The 17788-nt window shown below is 54.9% G+C and overlaps 1 protein-coding gene across 3 annotated transcripts; it reads right to left on the reverse strand.

The window, feature by feature from the left end:
• Positions 1-45: 45 nt before the first annotated feature.
• Positions 46-17784, reverse strand: Nelfa (negative elongation factor complex member A). Of its 3 annotated transcripts, none has more exons than XM_027940248.3 (11): positions 17359-17784; positions 7512-7683; positions 5954-6115; positions 4743-4832; positions 3294-3424; positions 3141-3210; positions 2909-2997; positions 2121-2232; positions 1158-1438; positions 935-1034; positions 46-856 (listed from the first exon to the last, which is right to left on the reverse strand). In XM_027940248.3, the coding sequence occupies exons 1-11, from the start codon at positions 17566-17568 to the stop codon at positions 564-566; spliced, it is 1710 nt and encodes a 569-aa protein (XP_027796049.3). In that variant the 5' UTR covers positions 17569-17784; the 3' UTR covers positions 46-563. The 3 variants fall into 3 exon arrangements, with proteins under 3 accessions (XP_027796049.3, XP_071470191.1, XP_027796054.1); XM_071614090.1 differs by lacking the exon at positions 17359-17784 and adding an exon at positions 14843-15112; XM_027940253.3 differs by having other exon boundaries at positions 560-840; positions 17359-17781.
• Positions 17785-17788: the final 4 nt, after the last annotated feature.

Below are 17788 nucleotides of genomic sequence, written 5' to 3' on the forward strand. Positions count from 1 at the left end.
GCCCCGGGGCAGGGAGATCAGGCCTGAAACAGAGCTCTGCGGGCCTCCTTTAGAAAAGCTGGACTTTAATCACTCAAAGTCTTACAATGAAAATAGGGACCCAAAGGCTTGTCCTAAGTATCCACAGCTATACAAAAGACATACAAAACTCCTGGGCAGACGCTGATGGGAGGCGAGGCGAGGCGAGGCCCACTGCCTCCTCTGGCATTGCCCGGGCAGTGTCGCCACCCTGCAGCATCGCCAGGTACCACCTTTGGTCCCTCAACCTTGCGGAACAGGGTGCACTAGCAGGGAAAAGCTCTCACACTCAGTCGGTAGAATTTAAGAAAAAATAAAAAAGGTAAAAGTCTAACAGGCACTAAAATTGGGAAGTTATAACGTTTTTGGTTAACTAGAACATTCAAAACTGTAATATTGGATCCAAAAAAGTATCTTAAATCACACAAAAAAAGTAACCCATATTAAAATATAAAAAATAAGCCCCAAACACCGGAGAAAAGACCTAAAACTTGAGTAAGCTGGGGGCTCCACAGCACTGTGGGCAGCCGGGCACAGGCAGGGCCTCAGCCTGCCAGCATCAACCCTGGCTGCTCTGCCAAGCCCTTGTCCCTCAGAGCTCTACGTAGCCAGGGCCAGCAGCAGAGGCAGGTGATCCTCAGGATACGTTGGTCATGGGCTTGTACTTCTTGAAGCGTGTCCACTGGCCTGTGGCGTAGTTCATCTCGAACACAGTGTCCACCAGCATGGTGGTGCTGCCCTGGCCATCGGCCTTGGGCAGGTCCTCTGTGTGCTCGCTCAGCTTGATCTGGATCACGTCCCCTTGCTCCTGGCACGGGTTCTCTGTGGAGGGCAGGGGCTGCTGGGCAGGGGCCTGGGGCTAAGGAGCCCATCCCCACCCAGTCAGGGGACCACCCAGGCCCAGCCCCATACACACCTCTGGAACCAGCCATGAAGCCCAGGATGAGGGCTTTCTCGGGCCGTGTGACCTTGTTGGCTGTCTTGAACATTTCCTGGGCGGCAAACATCTGCTCTCTCTGTGGGCAAGAGGAGGATTTGGGTGCCCAGGCCCCCCCTGGGTCATCTCCCACCCCAGGTGCAGATGGGCAAGACTACACCAACTACCTGGCAGCCCACAGGCCCTGCCAGGACCCACCTACCGTGAGGGACAACTTCTTAGGCTGTTGCTGGGCAGGGGGCTGGGTCTGGGGGACCACCATTGCCACTGGGGGCGTCTGAGCGGCTGGGGCAACAGCTGGGGGTGTGGTGGGCGTCAGGGGTGATGTGGGTGCTGCAGGTGCAGGTGCAGGTGCAGCAGGGCTGAGGCTGCTGTTGTACATGGGTGCCCTCTGCTTAAACTGTGCCGGCAGTGTGGGGTTCGGGGTGCTGGGCTCCTCAGGTGGCCGGCTGGCCTGCAGACTGGTTTCCCGGGAAGATGGTGCTAGGGTAAAGTACGACCTGGTGAGGGAGGCTGGGACTAGGCCCCCCACCTCCCCCTCCGCACCGGACCTGTGCCCAGCCCCCATTCTCCAAGCCACCTGCCCTAGACCCCACCCTCCATTTCCCAAGCCCTGACCAGCTGGCACCCCAAACCCACCTGCTCTGTCCTCCTCCTGCAGGATAAGCAGCCCTCCCTGGCATAAACCCTGCATGCCCCACCAAAAGGGGCAGAACCTGCAGTCCCAAGCACTTTCAGATCCTCACAAGTGGCCTGGGGTCATGAGGTGCTGGCAACAAGACACAGGCTGCCAGGCCTGAGGCCTTTGTGCATCGCAGCACAACCAAAGCCTAAGTCAGGTGAATGGTCCAGCTCCAGCTTCCCACAGATCTCCAGAAACTTGGGGGCTGAGGGTCTGTCCCCGGGCCCTCAGCCCCTCCTGCCCCTGGAGCACAGCCAGGGGACAGCAGACGGTGGCTACCTGTCTGCAGGGGGTTTATTTCTTGGCAAGGAGGGGCTCCCCCACCCCCACCCAGCAGAAGCTAAAGGACACAGAATGGATGTCAACAGCACGGTGGGCCCCTGCAGCACCATGTGGGCAAGGCCACCTTCCAGGTGGCACGCTGGCTCCAGGTGGCAGGAGGAGCCCTTACAGCCCCAGGAGCAGCACACTGCAGCCACTCACCTTGGGGCGCCTCGGAGCTGGGGACGTAGGAGGAGGCTGGGACCACACTGGGTGTGGAGGGCAGGTAACTTGTGGAGGGCAGTGCAGGTTCGCTGTTCAGAGACCCAAGTTTCTGGAAGACAGTGATGGTCCCTCAGCACAGGCCTGGGTTTCAGAGCAGCCCTCTCTGGCTTGGCCTGGACTGGCACTGCACATCACCCGACCTGCTGAACAGGTGTCACAAGCCTCAGGGCAGAGCTGCTCCAGGCTGGCCCAAACCTCAGCCCCGCCACCCTCCCTGGTCCCTGGAACCCCTTCCGCAGAGGAGGAGCTCCCACTTGGGAGGCCACGAACCACCATCTCTGGAGAGTAGCAACAACTGCCCGCAGTGCGTGGGCACTGTAGGGAAATGCGCCAGCCTCAGCTGACCCACAGCCTGGACAGCAGGAAAAGGCCCTCTTCCCAGGATGACCACACCCCAGCCTCCCCCGCCCTGCACCTCTTAGGTCACACCACTCCAGACTCAGGGTGATATGCCCCACTCACCCCTGGCAGGACCCTTACTGAGGCACAGCAGTGAGGACGTCCCCAGGCAGCAGTGTCTCCGGGAGTGTGTGGCAGGTGCTCATTCCAAACTTGAGCTGATGGCTAGATTAGGGTCCCAGCCCAGGCCACCCCTCGTGTGCGTGCGCACACACACATATACACACACGCGCGCACGTGTGCACACACACGCTCGGTCACTTTCTCCAACCTTGAGAACGAGAGCGCCCTGCGGGCTGTGTCTGGGTGGGGCAGCAGAGCCCTACCTGTGTGGACACCAGGCCGGCTGCGTAGTCAGGGGTGGCGTTCTCCACCACCGTCTCCTCCTTGGCCGGCTTTTCCACCACCTCTGTGTCTGTGGAGAAGCCAGAGGTGCTGTGAGGTGCTCTGAGGCCTCAGCTGGCTCAGAGGGGCAGGCGCACTGGTGCCGGAGGGGACAGCGAGAGCTGAGGGCAGGTCCGGGCCTCCCTCCCAGTCTCGGGGGAAGCCCGTACACACCCAGGGTCTTCCTTCTCCTCTTCGCCTCTCGGCCAGCACCGACCATGTCCAGCTCAGAAATGTCGAGGAGCTGCCAAGACAAACAGCTCCAGGCTCGCCCACGGCCTGTGGGAGGGGGCTGCCTGGGGCGCTGGGGAGTGGAAGCAGGCCTACCTTCACACCCCTCTCTTTCCGTAGTGGGGTCCTGGAAGGTGGGATGGGGGTCCGGTTTCCGGCAGGGCTGAAGACACTGGGCGTGGTGGGGCTTCTGAAGGGTGCCTGCTTCGGGATGCCTTTGAGTGGGGCTGGGGAGAAGACCGTGTCTGTCAGTGGCCAGCAGGGATGTCCACAGGAGCCCCGGCATTCTCTGCCCACAAGAGAAGGCCGGGCCAGAGCTGCCTCGGGAGGACCTCGGGGAGGACCTCGTCCCTGCCACTCTCCGTGTGTTCTGCCGAGGCTGTTCTTGCCAGTATCGCTGTGGGGAGCAGGTGTTCAGCTCAGACCCCACTGGCCCAGTGTCTTGTCGTGTGCTCCTGCTGTGAGCCCAGGAGGGCTGGAATGAGGGGAGAGGACAGCTGGCCAGGTCAGTTGGGACCCCAGTTCTGCAAAGCAAGGGCTGCCTGGGGACATTAAGCTACCCCAGAAAAACAGCAATGCCTCGACCTCTGCCAGGTCACCAACCCTCCTGTCTTCGAGGTGGAATGCTGGCCTCCGCTTCCTTCTTGTGCCCTTTAGTGAACAGGGTCACAGTCCACGAGAACCGAGTCCTCCCACACCTGACCAGACTCTGCACTGCTGAGCCCTGGCAGCTGTCCACCTTTCCTGTTTAGGGTGCCCACCAGGGCTTATTCCGGGCTTGGGGCTGAGAAGTGCCCACTGAGTTGTGCGGTCAGAACACTGGGTCAAGGGTGGATATGACTGATGGACAGCCACGCTCTCCCACCCCAGCAAAACAGGTACAGCCCTGCTCTGGGGGGCTTTGCTAAGGAGACTGGAAGATGGGATTTGCTCAGCAGGGTGGAGCTGCAGCCATGAGAAGGCCAGGCCAGGCCAGGGCCACACTTCTACAGGGAGGGGCCGCCCCTGCAGCGAGGGAGGCCAGCCGTCACCAAGGCTCCTGTGATCATGGACACGTGGTGGGACAAGATGCAGAGGACAGCCGAGGCCCCTCCCTACAGCTCCCTAGTGCGCAGCAGCCCTCCTGCCCTCCGGTCCTGCAGCCTCCACTGGAGGTGTGCCAGCCCCTGGAGCTCCAGGGGCAACCCTGGGTTCCTGTCACCAGTACTCCCTCTGTCACATCCACACCAATCTGTGTGAGTGGGCACACAGATCAGCCTGGGCACAGACGCAGGGCTCCAGCGCCAGCAGGGCTGCCCCATGCTATCGAGCACACCCATACCGCAGTCTGTGGCCCTGTCATGCCACTACGGGGAACCTAGAGCAGGACAGTGCTGGCCAGCAGCAACGCTGCACTGGACACCACCCCAGAGCATCTCAGGGACGAGGGAGTCTGCCCTCTCCTGTCCTGTGCTTCTGCAGGGCCAATGGCACAGTGACTTGTCCCAAAAGGAAGGTCATCGCATCTGGCAAGTAACAGGGCTGACGGGCGGGCGTCTGGCTTACTTGTGGTGTCCATCTTGCGGAGCAGCCCCCGGCCCTTGGCATGGAATGGCACCCCCGCACTCCTCTTCAGCTGCTGTGCTGTCTCGGTGGCTATGCAGAGAAGGTCACCCATCAGTCCTCACAACGACAGGGCCTCTTGCCCACCAAAAGCACACCTCAGAAAACACGAGCCGTGAGAAGGCCGCAGCCCAGTGCAAATACCACAGCCAGGCCTTCTGCCTAGAACTCCCAGGTGAGTGCCCACAGGCCAGGAGGGCCCCCAGAGCACACTCCCCTGGACTCTCCTCAGTGCCTAACAGGACAAAGAACAGGGACTTCCCTGGCTCAGCTAATAATGCTGTAGGGTGACAGGCAGAGTGCCTCGGCTGCCCCTGGCCAGAGCCAAGTTCTGCCACTGACTCCTGGAGGTGGAACCTGAGGGACAAGCAGACCTCTAAGAGTTGCCCACTGGCCAGAGACTCTGCAAGCCCCCAGAACTGGGCTGGCCCTGGGATGCTGCTTCCTCCAAGCAAGTGTCACAGCAGGAGGCAGTGGGAGAACAGAGCATTTAGGTCTGTCACTAAATGTGGTAGTGAGGCCTCACTGGGATCTGTGGTCGTGGTTGTTTTTTGTACTGGGGATTGAATCCAGGGGTGCTCCTAATCCTCAGTCCTTTCTTAAATCTGTATTTTGAGACAGGGTCTAAGTTGCTTAGGGCCTAAGTTGCTGAGGCTGGCCTCGGACCTGCGCTCCTCCTACCCCAGGCTCCTGAGAGCTGATGTAGGTGTGTGCCCAACACTGGCTGTGGTTTGGTTTTCCAGGTTGTTCTGCTCTTTTTCTGAGACAGCATCAGGCTGTTGTTCGGGGGGCCTTCTGCCTCAGTCTCCCAGGTGTGTGGACTACCACACGGGGCCTATGCCTGGCGTGAAACCCATGCTTTGCTACTTAACTGGCGCCGTCACTCCTCACTGGACCCAGCAAGCACCTTCCACACAACTTCTACAAGGTGAGACAGCAGACATCTTCAAGGGAACCCGGGAGCACCGAAAGCTGAGGGACAGGCAGCCCACCTGCACTGCTATGTGCGGGAGGCCTGGGCACCCATCACAGATCAGACACCATGACCTGAAAATCCTCAAGTTTCTGACCCGTGCTTTCAGAAGTCTCTGAATAGACAGCTGGGCCCTCGCAGGCAGTGGGGCCTGAAAGCCAGGGCCCATGGAAGCACTCACACTTCTGCAGCAGCTCCGCCCGCAGCGTGGCACTCTTGGGCTTCCGCTTTAATTGGAAATGCTTCACAGGTGGGGTGAGGGGCCCGGCGAGCGTGGTCAGGGCGTTCTTGTTCAGGTACTGGCACTCCAGCGGCAGCATGGCGGACGCCTCGCACTCGCCCACTGTGGAGAGCCCCAGCGGGTTAGAGGCCCTTTCCCAGGGCACTATGGCAGCCTCTGCTCTGCTTTCAATCCCCCCAGGGCCCAGGAGACTGGCTTCCCCTGGATCCAACTCCACCACCCAGAACTAAGGTCGTCAAAGTGGGCCAGGCCCCCCAACCAAGGCAGAACCTCAGGGAAACACTGCAGAAACAGAATCCCGTGGGAGAGAGGAAAGGGAATGCTGGCTGCTCTGCTGCAAACCCGGGGGCCCCTGGTCACACAGCCACACCTAGAGGGGCTGCACCCCTTGACCTTGGATTCTGGCCACACATGCCGTGCAGTAAGAGGAGTAGCTGTGTAGCTTCTCCAGACTCTCCAGGAGCCCCAGGTCAGTGGCCTCTTGGACACTGCTGAATCCCAGACTTACAAAACTGCCCACACTCATTGCCCGAGTCTACGTGGTCACTGAGGGGTCCAAACTCCAGGAAAAAACCCTTCATGGTAGGGAGACAGGAGTACCTGCTGCCACCGTTGGTTACATAACCACCCTGAGAAAAGCATGGTCAGTTCCTGGAATTGGCTGCCCTAGGCTCTTCCAGCTCACAGGAGGACAGCTCCCTCCACCCGCTCAGCGCACCCCCGCAGGACGCATGTGCACCTGAGCGGCCCGTGCGCTCACAGGGTCTGTGTGGTGTGTGTGCAATTACAAGTCCAGTAGACACCTGAGGTGCCAGAAGCACCAGCACAGCTGGCTGCACAAGTGGCCCCTGCACAGCTGGCCTGGGCAGCATAACAGGCCACCTGTGTCCCCAGCCGCAGTGCTGCCTGCCGGCACAGTCTGCTTCTCAGGGGCGGCCAGTTCCCATTTTTCAGAGGAGGAAGAATTCCGAAGGGACAGATGCCCCCTTCACCCATGTTCCTTATAACCACCTGCAAACACTCTGCCTTTCTCCTTTTGGTACTGGGGATTGAACCCAAGGACGATCTATCACTGAGCTACACCCCCCCAAACCTTCTTATGTTTTATTCTGAGACAGGGTCTCTCTACGTTGTCCAGGCTGGCCTGGAATTTGGAACCCTTCGGCCTTAGCTCCCAAGTCACTGGGATCACAGGCATGCACCTCTGCATCTGGCTTCTGCAAAGACTTTCCAAATAGTTTTCAGTTCACATTCTAACAACAGAATGGTTGGCATATTTGTAAAAAGCACACTTTTAAACAGCCAAAACCCAGTGCAGAGACCTACAGGCTGTGGTCAGCTGCCAGAGGGACTAGCACAAGGCCAGGCAGCAGCACGTGGGCATGAGGCACATGCAGGTAGAATTCTGGACACACGTAGCACACAACTGCCTAACAATCCAGTTTCTTCCAGAAAACATTTCTCTCTTCCCAACAGAACACAAGGCCACACTTCATACCCTTTTCTCTAAGTTCTCCTAAAATATCTTGAACATTCGGGTTCTGCTCCTCAAGGTCAAGGTTAAGAGACCCTGTGTCAGGAAAGGACTTCAGAATGTCAGCAACCATGAGGACCCAGGGGTCGGAGTCCAAGGTGGCGAGCTGGATGATCTCCATCAAGGCTTCCTTCATCTGCAGAGGAGAGAAGACAGAGAAGCACAACCGGCTGAGCCCAGCACGCTGTGCACAGGGAGGTGTCTGCACCCCGCCCACTCCACACTCCACTGTGGCCTCTGGGTGAGCACAGGGTAGCCCACCTAGACAGCAATCACCTCGCAGCCCATACGTCTTCCTGGGGCTCCCTTGCTCTAGTCCCCTAACCCAACCCAGGGCCACCCCTCTTCCCTGCACGGCCACAGCTTTTACTAGGTGGCAGTGGCCTAGCCTGCAGCGCCTCCCCACAGTCTCCCTGACAGCTCTTGGCAGCACCAATTCCCTGGGCCTGTCTCCCCTCTTAGGGCCACCTCCACTGCCACTTAGGAAGTCTGCACGGAGCATCTCAGGTACTGAGAGCTGAACCCAGGCCAGCAACAGGTGCTGAGGCGGGTGGACAGCCACACCACTCCTTGGGCACAAGGAGGGCCTGGCCTGAACAACTGGCTGGCACCTGCTATCCCCGACCACAGCGCCACCCAGCTCGCCAAATAGTTTTCAGTTCACATTCTAACAACAGAATGGTTGTTAGAGGAGTGGACATGCAGACACAGGGAAAGATGGCCACATGGCTCAAGTAGCTGGTGCATATGTAGGCCAAAGACCTCCACAGCTGTCAGGAGAGAGAGGACGGCCTGTGGCCTACAGCAATGTGGCCGGCCACCCACTGCTGAACTGCTGTGGTCCTGAGCCACATTTTTACAGCAGCCTCAGGAAGCCAACATCTACCAAGAGAGAAAACTGGACAATGTTTTATAAAAATGGGGGGGGTGTGTGTGTGTGCAGAAAAAAGGAGATTAAAACCAAAAGGCCACTACTCCAGACTGAATTCCGCACCCTCCACACTCCTGGTAAAGTCTGCCTTACAAGATGGCCTGAGAACAGCAGTGTTCCCCCCATTCTGGAGCCAGAGCCCCACACCCAGGCACCAGATGACTTAGGATCTGCCAAAGATCACTTCCTGGTTCGGTGGTCCCTTCCCACTGTGCCCTCATGTGGTGAGGGGTGAACACTCCCTCAGTCTATCTCCAAAGGGAAATCAATGAGGGCTCCACCCCAACACCCTGCCTTGGGGTAGGATGTGGAAGACACGACCCGTGGACAACCGCAAATCTACCGCTGAGGGAACCTGGAAATGGGGCCTCTGTGGGGAGGCAGGTCAGAAGGGGGGCTCTGGCTTGCCTGCTGGGGTCTCTCTCCCACTTCCCACAAGGTGAGGGTGCCATCAGACCGAGCCACCTGCAAGCAGGCACCCAGAGCTTGGACTCCCAGCCTCCGGAAGTGAGAGAAATCTATGTCTGTTGATAGCCTCTGAGTCTGCGGCAGAGTTGGCTCTCCTTCCCCTCAGGCTCCACATCCACGGATTCAGCCGACCACAGATGGAAACATTCTTGAAAATAAAAGTGTGTACTACACATATATGGACTTTCTTCTTGTCGTTACTCCCTAATCAACAAGATCAGGGAGCCACCACATCCTGCGATGTGCTCGAAGTCTCCTAGAGACTTGGCACACACAGGAGGAGGGCAATCCTAGATGCAAGTACTGCTCCACTTCACAGAAGGGATTGGAGCCCCTGCCTACGCTCTCTGCAGGGGCTTGTGTCCTGTCCCAGCTACCAAGGGACAACTGCCTTGTCTGGCAGTGACACTAACACAGCCACCTTCAGAATGAACACCGCCATCAACAGACCCTGCCTCAGCCACGCTCTCCCTGTGCTTAACCACATCCATGCGCTTCCTAAGTATGTGCACCCTACACCAGGGGCTCCAGGACTAGTGGTGAGGGGTGGACTGCATCACGAATAGGAAGGATTTCTGGCCCTTGCCAGGAAGGCACTGTGGCGTGCTGCTGGAACACTCCATGGGTGATGTGCAGGCAGGTACACACACACCGTAAGGAAAGTTCACACCAAATTTGTGGCTGGGGACCCTGAATTCAGGACACAGAGAAAAACAGACACCCAGACTAACAGCACAGAAAAGGGTGGAAGGGTAGACTGACACACCAGAGACCACCTACCAACAGAGCTCCAGGGGATGGAAGAAAAGAGCACATAGGAAGGACAAGTCACAGGGCCAAGGGCACAGCTCAGCGACACAGCAGGGAGGGAGGGGAGCACCCCGATCAGCAGAGCGCCTGGCAGCCCTCCCAGAGAGGTGCTTGCCCACCACAGGAGCAGACCACCCTCACCCCAGTGTCCACTGGAGACACGAGCAGAGGCGCAGCCAGCAGAGGGCCACCCAGCAATGAAGCCTCCTGGACTTGGCACACGCGACTCAGCACAGTGACATGAGAACTGATGTGGGCCACAGACGGTTCCAGGAAGGGAGACCCATTTGGTAGTGTGCTGTTCAGAGAGGCCCTCTGAGAAGAGGCAATACCACAGCCTTGCTGACCAGCTTCTCAGTGGACGAGTGCCAACCGGCGTGTGCTTCCAGGGACGCTGCTGCCTGTGCAGCTGCAACACACTAGCTCCTGTGCGACTGCAGGAACAGCTGCACCTGCCACAGACTCTGGTGAGCTGGGCAGGCCATTCTACGTACTGAACACCCCCGCGGTCACCAGTGCTCCTTCCAAACCAGCTCTGGGGCCACGCTGAAGGTTGGAGGGACCGCTGGTCTTACCGGTAGCAGCCCCTATTTCCTCAAAGCCCTTTCAAACACAGCCTGAACTTCATCCAGGCAGTGCCTGGTCATCTGCAGAAACCCCCCACCTCCCTTGGCAAGAGGGGTTCCACCCCAGCACACAACAAAGGGCCCCACGTTGCTGCTGTGCCCCTTGCTGAACGAGCTCCCTCTACTGGCTGAAAGTGGCTGCTCACTAGCTTTTAAGACTAGGGATGGGGAACAGCTCAGTGGCAGAGTACTTGCCTACCATGCGTGAGGCACCGGGTTCGATCCTCAGCGCCACATAAATAATAAAATAAAGATATTGTGTCCACCTCTAACTAAAAAATAGATGTTTAAAAAAGTAAAAGTTCTATTACAGTATTTCTTAAAAAAAGAAAAAAGCAGAACAAAACGAAACAAAAAAAACCCACAGATACATCACAAAATAAGTGAACTGGTTCCAAGATTTCACTCAGAAACAGGTTATAGTAGATCCTGTGTATATATTTTTTCTTCTGTAGTCCTGAGGAGCAAATTCAAGGACACTTTACCACTGAGCTACACCCCCAACACTTTTTATTTTGAGACAGGGATTCACTAAGATGCTGAGGCTGGCCTCCAGTGTGTGATACTCCTGACTTAGCCTCCCATATCACTAGAATTACACTCATATGCCAGCCAGATATTCAGGTCAAACATTATCTTGGGTGTGTACGTGAGAATGTTTCTGGATGAGATTAACATTTGGAACAGTACACAGCAAAGTGGATTGTCATCCTGAATGTGGACAAACCTCATCCAATCAGCTGAAGACCTGAATAAAAAGTGAGTGGGGGGTGCCAGGTAAAGTGGTAGACACCTGTAGTCGCAGCTACTTGGGAGGCTGCGGCAGGAAGACTGCCTCACTTCAGGAATTCAAAGCTAGACTAGGTGACCAAGAGAAATTCCATCTCAAAAACAGTGGGGAGAACAGAATAAGAAAAAAGCTACGAAAGAGGATGTGCCCTTCTACTGGACTGTATGAGGTGGACTTTCCCAGCCTTCAGACCTGGGCCAGAACACGGGCTCTGCCTGGCTCAAGTCCCTGGTGTGCACCAACACCCTGCATCCTCAGCTTCTCAGAAGAACCCTGACACAATGGGGAACACATCCAGCCAAGTCACTCATCAGCTAGACCTATGGTCCCTTGCAGAAAGGATTCATTTTCAGGGTGATATTCCTAAGGTCCCAAACCCTTATAGGACTGAGAAAAGAAGGATAGGCTAAACAATGGAACGAGGATAATTCAGAAAGATTTTTTAATACCAAAAAAAAAAAAAAAAAAAGGTTTTCAGGAAAATATATTGTTCAGAATGGCTAGTTCTCTCACAATCTAAGTAAATAAGGTCTTCATTATCATTTTTTAAGAATATATTTTAATTGCTGATGTACCTTTATTTTTTATTTATTTATATGTGGTGCTGAGGATCAAACCTAGTGCCTCACACATGCTAGGCAAGTGCTCTCACTGAGCCACAATCCCAGTCCCTCATTTCTTAAACATTGGCGAAATCCAAAAAAGAAGTCTATGTGCATACATACATATATACATACAAAGAAAGCTGATATGCCTGTCCTAATGCTAGACACAACAGATCTCTGCACACAGACCATGGTTCACTTCACCAAGCAACTCAAACGTTTAACTCTAAATTTGCATGCACCTAATAACATAGCCCCAAATTCATAAAGCAGTAGCTGATAAGGAGGAACAAACAAATTCATAATCATCATAATGGGGAGATGAACAGATCGTCTCTGAATTTAAAAAAAAAATTCAGAACAGAGTTGAGCACAATTAAGCAAGTTTGATCTAATGAACATATGTATATTCAGCAAAGGATTTTTTTTTTTTTAATATTCATTTTTTAGTTTTTGGTGGACACAACATCTTGGTTTGTATGTGGTGCTGAGGATCAAACCCGGGCCGCACGCATGCCAGGCGAGCGCGCCACTGCTTGAGCCACAACCCCAGCCCCAGCAAAGGATTTTAAAACTAACAGAATAAACATGCTTCTAAAGCCACCCACAAACATTTACAAAAACTAACCATATATTCTGTCACTAAGCAAATCTCATTTCAGGCAAATGAAATAATTTGGACTATTTTCTGACAAGAGTTCACTATAGCTAGAAATCACTAATAAAAACATAACAAAAATCTGTTGCTCTTGAATGTACGGAAATTGAGAAACATTTCTAATTTACACAGGGGTCAGTGAAGGAATTATCATGTATCAAAACTTCATAGATGCAGCTGGGTGCGGTGGCACACGCCTGTAATCCCAGTGGCTTAGGAGGCTGAAGCAGGAGGATTTCAAGTTCAAAGCCAGCCTCAGTAACTTAGTGAGGCCCTGTCTCTAAATAAAGTATATAAAAGAGCTGGGGATGTGGCTGTGGGGTTCAATCCTCAATACAAAAAAAAAAAAAAAGAGGGGGGGTGCTGGGGTTGTGGCTCAGCGGTAGAACGCTTGCCTGGTACACGAGAAGCCCTGGGTTCAATCCTCAGCACCACATAAAAAAAATAAAGGTTCTGACAACTACAACTAAAATAAATAAATAAATAAATATTTTTTAAAAAGAGGAAAACAGAGGATGCATTAAAATCATTTTATACAGGCAGGAGCATTCATTCCCTCAACACAAAAATCTGACAAAGACCGTCTGGCAAGTTACACTACAGGTGGATTCTACCCATGAGCGTAGATACAAAATTCCTACACGTTAGCAGGACAATGGAACCCAGTAACAGAAAGTAACCAGCTTAGGGGTCAGGAATACAGCTGTGGTTTATAATGAAAGTTATTCTGTTAATGTGGTGGTGCTACTATGGAGGGCAGTGTGGCGATTCCCTAAAACCCGAGACTCACCACAGAAGTGCAGCCCCACTCCCAGGCACAGACCAAGGAGACAAAACCCTACCGGGTGCGCTCACAGCAGCACCACCCACAATAGCTGCCAGTGGGAACAGCCCCCAAGCCCATCTGCTGCGCAGTGGACAGACGTGCGGTCCACTCAGCATTAGAGGAGCACAGCACCAACACCTGCCACAATGGGTACCAACCTAGAAGGCACTCTGTTCAGAGAAAGGAGTCGAGTAAAGACCATGAGCTGCTGCCTTCCCAGCACCGGAGGCCAAGCCAGGAGGATGCACGTTCCAGGTCAGCCTGGGCAACTGACAGAAACCAGAGTAAAACCAAAAGAAGGGAGGCTGAGGCAGGAGCACGGGAGTGCACCTGGGTTCCATCCCCTGTACCACAAAACCAAAAGGGGGGCTATGCGCTGTGTGATTCCATTTATGTGAAATGTACAGAACACGCAGCTCTAGGTTAGGACTAGGAGGGAAAAGGACTGTGGGGAACTGCACCGAGGACAGAATTATTTGGGACGGGGGATAATGGAAATGTTGATTAGGATGATTAACTCTCCGAATCACTAAAAATCACTCCCTCAACATCTTCAATGGTGAACTGCATGGCATGTGAACCGTATCTCAATAAAGTGGTTAAAACAACAACAACAAAAAGCTCAAAGCGGGGTGTGGTGGCACATGCCTGTTAATTCCAGTGGCTTGGGAGGCCAAGGCAGGAGGCTAACAAGTTCAAAGTCAGTCTCAGAAACTTAGTGAGGCACTAAGCAACTCAGTGAGACCCTGTCTCTAAATAATATACAAAATAAAGGGCTGGGGGCTAAGTGCCCTCCCCAAAACAAAAACAAAACCAAAAACCTCATTCAAGCTGGGTGTGATTGTGCATGACTGGGTCCCAGGAGTCAGGAGGCTGAGGCAGAAAGATCACCTGGATGCAGGAACTGAAGACCAGCCTGGGTGACATGGTTTAGATCTGAGGTGTCCTCCAAAGCTCAAGGGTGAGACAATGCAAGGAAGTTTAAAGGTGAAATGAATAGATGCAAAAGCTTTAGCCCACTCAGTGTCTCCACTTGAATAGATTAATTGGGTGTGACTACAGGCAGGTGGGTGTGGGGAGCCACTGTGAATCCGTGGACTGAGTGATGCTGGAGCCATCAGGCAGGAAAGCCTGGCATCAGGAACTCTTCAGTGGGCTGAGAACCCCTGGTTCACACTGCGTCCTACCTAGCTCACTGCTCCAGTCTAGCACAGCCCTGGAGATGGGCGTGGCCTAGGAAGAGCCCAACAGGCTGCTCACCCCACCCGGATCCTGAGGGGGCCCACACTGAAACCTAGAACCTACCCATCCCCTGGGATCTGTCCGCTATAAATAAAGCAAGCAGGCTCTGTCTTTGCTAGAAGCCTACCACTCCAGTCAGCCTAACCCGTTACTGCCCTTGCTCTGAAAAATACATTTCTGGTCTTTCATGTCTATTTGGTGGTTCTACTTTCATGGTTTTTATTTTGCAGCCAGCCCATCCCTCCCATGGGAACCCATCCCCTCATCCTCTGGGAAAGCCATCGAGGTGGGGTGTGGCTGCAGGAGGTAGGTCCCTGGGAGTGTGCCCTTGGGGCTTACATCTAGTCTCTGGTGAGCAGAGCTCTCTTGCTGCTTCAGGGTGCCATGTCCTGAGTGGCTCTCCTCTCCACATCCTTTGAAGTTCTGAGCCATGAGGTTCTGCCTCACCTCAGGTCCAGAATGATGGAGTCTGGACTGAATCTCTGAAACCATGAACCCCAACAGACGTTTCCTCCTCTATGTTGTTCTTGTCAGGTCTTTAGTCACAACAATGAAAAAGTTTACTGTGGGGCTGGGAGGTGGCTCATGTGAGGTCCTGGGTTCGGTTTTCAGCACCACATAAACGTCAAATACAGATACTGTGTCCACCTAAAACTAAAGAAATTAAAAAAAAAAAAAAGTTTACTAATCCACTGAGCAATGGAGCAAGACTCCTTATCAGGAAAAGGAAAAACAAAACAAACATCTCATTCATAATTAAAAGAATTTTTTAAAAACTCCCTAGGAATATAAAAAATCTCCTTGGGCTGGGGATGTACCTCATTTTTAGAGCACTCGCCTAGCATGTGTGAGGCCCTGGGTTTTTACAGGCTCTAGCCCTGCAAAATAAATTCTTGAACAACAAAAAAAGAATTTCCTTGACCAGATAAAGGGCATGTCCATGAGAAAACAGGAACAAAAATCTTATTGTCAAAACATTCAAAGTTCTTATTGTGTGATCAGAATAAGAATGTACAAAAGATTTCTGGTGACCAGAGAAGAAAAGATATCCATGTTAAGCTCACAGAAAAATTAAGATTCTACAGAAAAAGTATTGCAGTTAATGATACTTCCAACATGTATGCGACTCAAACTCATTATCTAAAAGCTGATATCTACAGTTGTATATACCAGTAACAGAAGGTGAAATTGTTATTAGTAGATCCATGAGTTGAGGCACATAATGAAGTGCAAAGGCTGGGAGAAGTCAAAGACATACCTGAGGAACAAAGTAGGAGAGTCTGCCCTGTTGGTTAGCTGCCCAGAGTAGGAACTGACTTAGAACAAGCACAGCAATACACAAATGCTCATGAGCAGAGGCGGGAAAAGACCCACAGCAGAGTGACTGTGAGCGCACAGAAAAGGACAGTCATTGCAATCAGTAGCACTGGACACTCATCTGGACACCTTTGTGGAAATGGAAAAACCACACCCAGCTTCACCAGCTGACAACTCCGTGCAAACCGAAGGCATCAGAAGAAGGACACAGCCACACAGCTCTGCCAAGGGAAAGGGCTGGGCCCTGGCCTCGGTGGGGTGCCCTTCCAAAAGGGCCAGACCAGCACCCAGAGTGGGTGCACACAAGAGCTTCTGCCCAACCACAGATGCAAGCAAGTGGAGCCGCAGCTGGGAGATGCTGGATCCTATGCCGCTGCGTCAGGGACGGCACCCAGCATTTATTAAACCCTCCACCTGCTACAAAGCAATGAAAAAAGACAACCAGGAAAAAGTTTTGAACATTCACAAAAAGAAAAGCAAACAGCAAATAAACTCATGAAAAAACGTTTAACCAAATCAGTGATAACGCAGATACAAATTAAACCACCTAGTAATATGCTCATACCAACACAAGGGACAGGCTTTGGAGAGAAGCACTATTAGATACAATCACTCTAAAAACAACCTGGCATAACCCTAACACCCCCACACCTGCTCCTGAGCACTGTACTGTGAGGAGTCCCCCGACCAGGGTCGATGTGGGCGACTGCACCACTCACAAGAGCACAAGAGCACGGCAGGGCCTCAGTGCCTCCCTGAGGTGGCAGGGGGAGCATGCTGGGTCTTGGGAAGGTGCACCACGCACGAATCCGCCAGCGTGCCACCAGGACACACGCCAAGTGAGCCCCCTGATATCGCGACACTAGGTTCCCACTAGGCACGAGGGAACTTCCCGTTTGGAAAGGGGCGTAGGCAGCCACCGGCCGCGGGAGGAGGAGCTCGGAGGAGGGCGGGGCCCGGCGGCCGACCCTAACCCACAGCCACAGCCGGGCTCGCGGGCCCACAGCTCACGAGGGACCACTTAGGACCTACGACTGCGCACAGGCGACATTGCCTGGAGAGTTCAGACCACCTTGGCGCTTCAGTATTCTGCGCGGAGAGCGACGCAATGACAGCCGCCAGGCAAACCCGCACGCCCACGCCCGACCGGCGACGGCGCGGGCCTCCGCGGGGCGCCCCGCAGCCCGCAGCGGCCCGGCACCTCCGCCAGGGGTCGCCTCCACGACCCCGACCGCAGCGGCGACTCCCACCTCCACCGACGAAGGCGCAGGCGGGAGGGTCTGGGGGGGAGGACGGGGTCCAGCGGGGGAGGACGGGGTCCAGCGGGAGGAAGGAGTGCGGGGAAGGATGCGGTCCATCTGTTGGACGGGGTATGGGGGAGGACGTGCGGGGAAACGGGGAGAGGACGGGGTGCGGGGGGACGGGGGAGCTGGCGGAGGGAGGGTCGAGGAAGACGACGGGGTGCGGGCGGCGGCCCCCGGGGGCGAGAGGGCGGGCAGGAGCGGCGCGGGCCGGGCGAGCGCGGCCGGCCGCCTCACCTCGTCCACCGTGCGGCGCGGGAGGTGCAGTGTGCCGAGCAGCAACTTGAGCTTCACGGCCGACGAGAGGCGGTGGAAGCAGAGGCGGATGTTGTCGATGACGGCGGCCGTGAGCAGGGACGCGATGCTGGGCGGCGCCCACAGCTCGTCCGTGGCGCCCAGCTTGTTGTGCAGCCACAGGCCCGTGTCGCTCTCCCGCATGGACGCCATCTTGGGGGCCGCCGCGCGCCCGGGCCGGCATCTTATGAGGACGCCTACGCGCCCCCGGCGAGGACCCCCAACATGGCGGCGCCCGCGGGCGCGGGGCGGGGCCTCGGGCGGGCAAGCGAGCGCAGCTGGTGGCGGCCGCGCCTTCGGGCGGCTTCGGGGCGAAGCCCGAGAGTCGGAGTGACGGAACGACGCGGCGAGGCTCGTCGGCTTCCGTATCGCA

The sequence above is a fragment of the Marmota flaviventris genome, chromosome 7, assembly GCF_047511675.1.
Source record: "Marmota flaviventris isolate mMarFla1 chromosome 7, mMarFla1.hap1, whole genome shotgun sequence".
NCBI lineage: Eukaryota > Metazoa > Chordata > Mammalia > Rodentia > Sciuridae > Marmota > Marmota flaviventris.

What these genes read in the sequence shown, in the direction of transcription:
- Nelfa (XM_027940248.3), bottom strand. Translation starts at nt 17,568, where the DNA reads ATGGCGTCCATGCGGGAGAGCGACACGGGCCTGTGGCTGCACAACAAG. An exon ending in CGCGCCGCACGGTGGACGAG is followed by an intron (nt 7,684 to 17,358) that starts GTGAGGCGGCCG and finishes TCTCCTCTGCAG; the next exon opens with ATGAAGGAAGCCTTGATGGA. An exon ending in CAGCTCCGAGGCGCCCCAAG is followed by an intron (nt 1,439 to 2,120) that starts GTGAGTGGCTGC and finishes ACTTTACCCTAG; the next exon opens with CACCATCTTCCCGGGAAACC.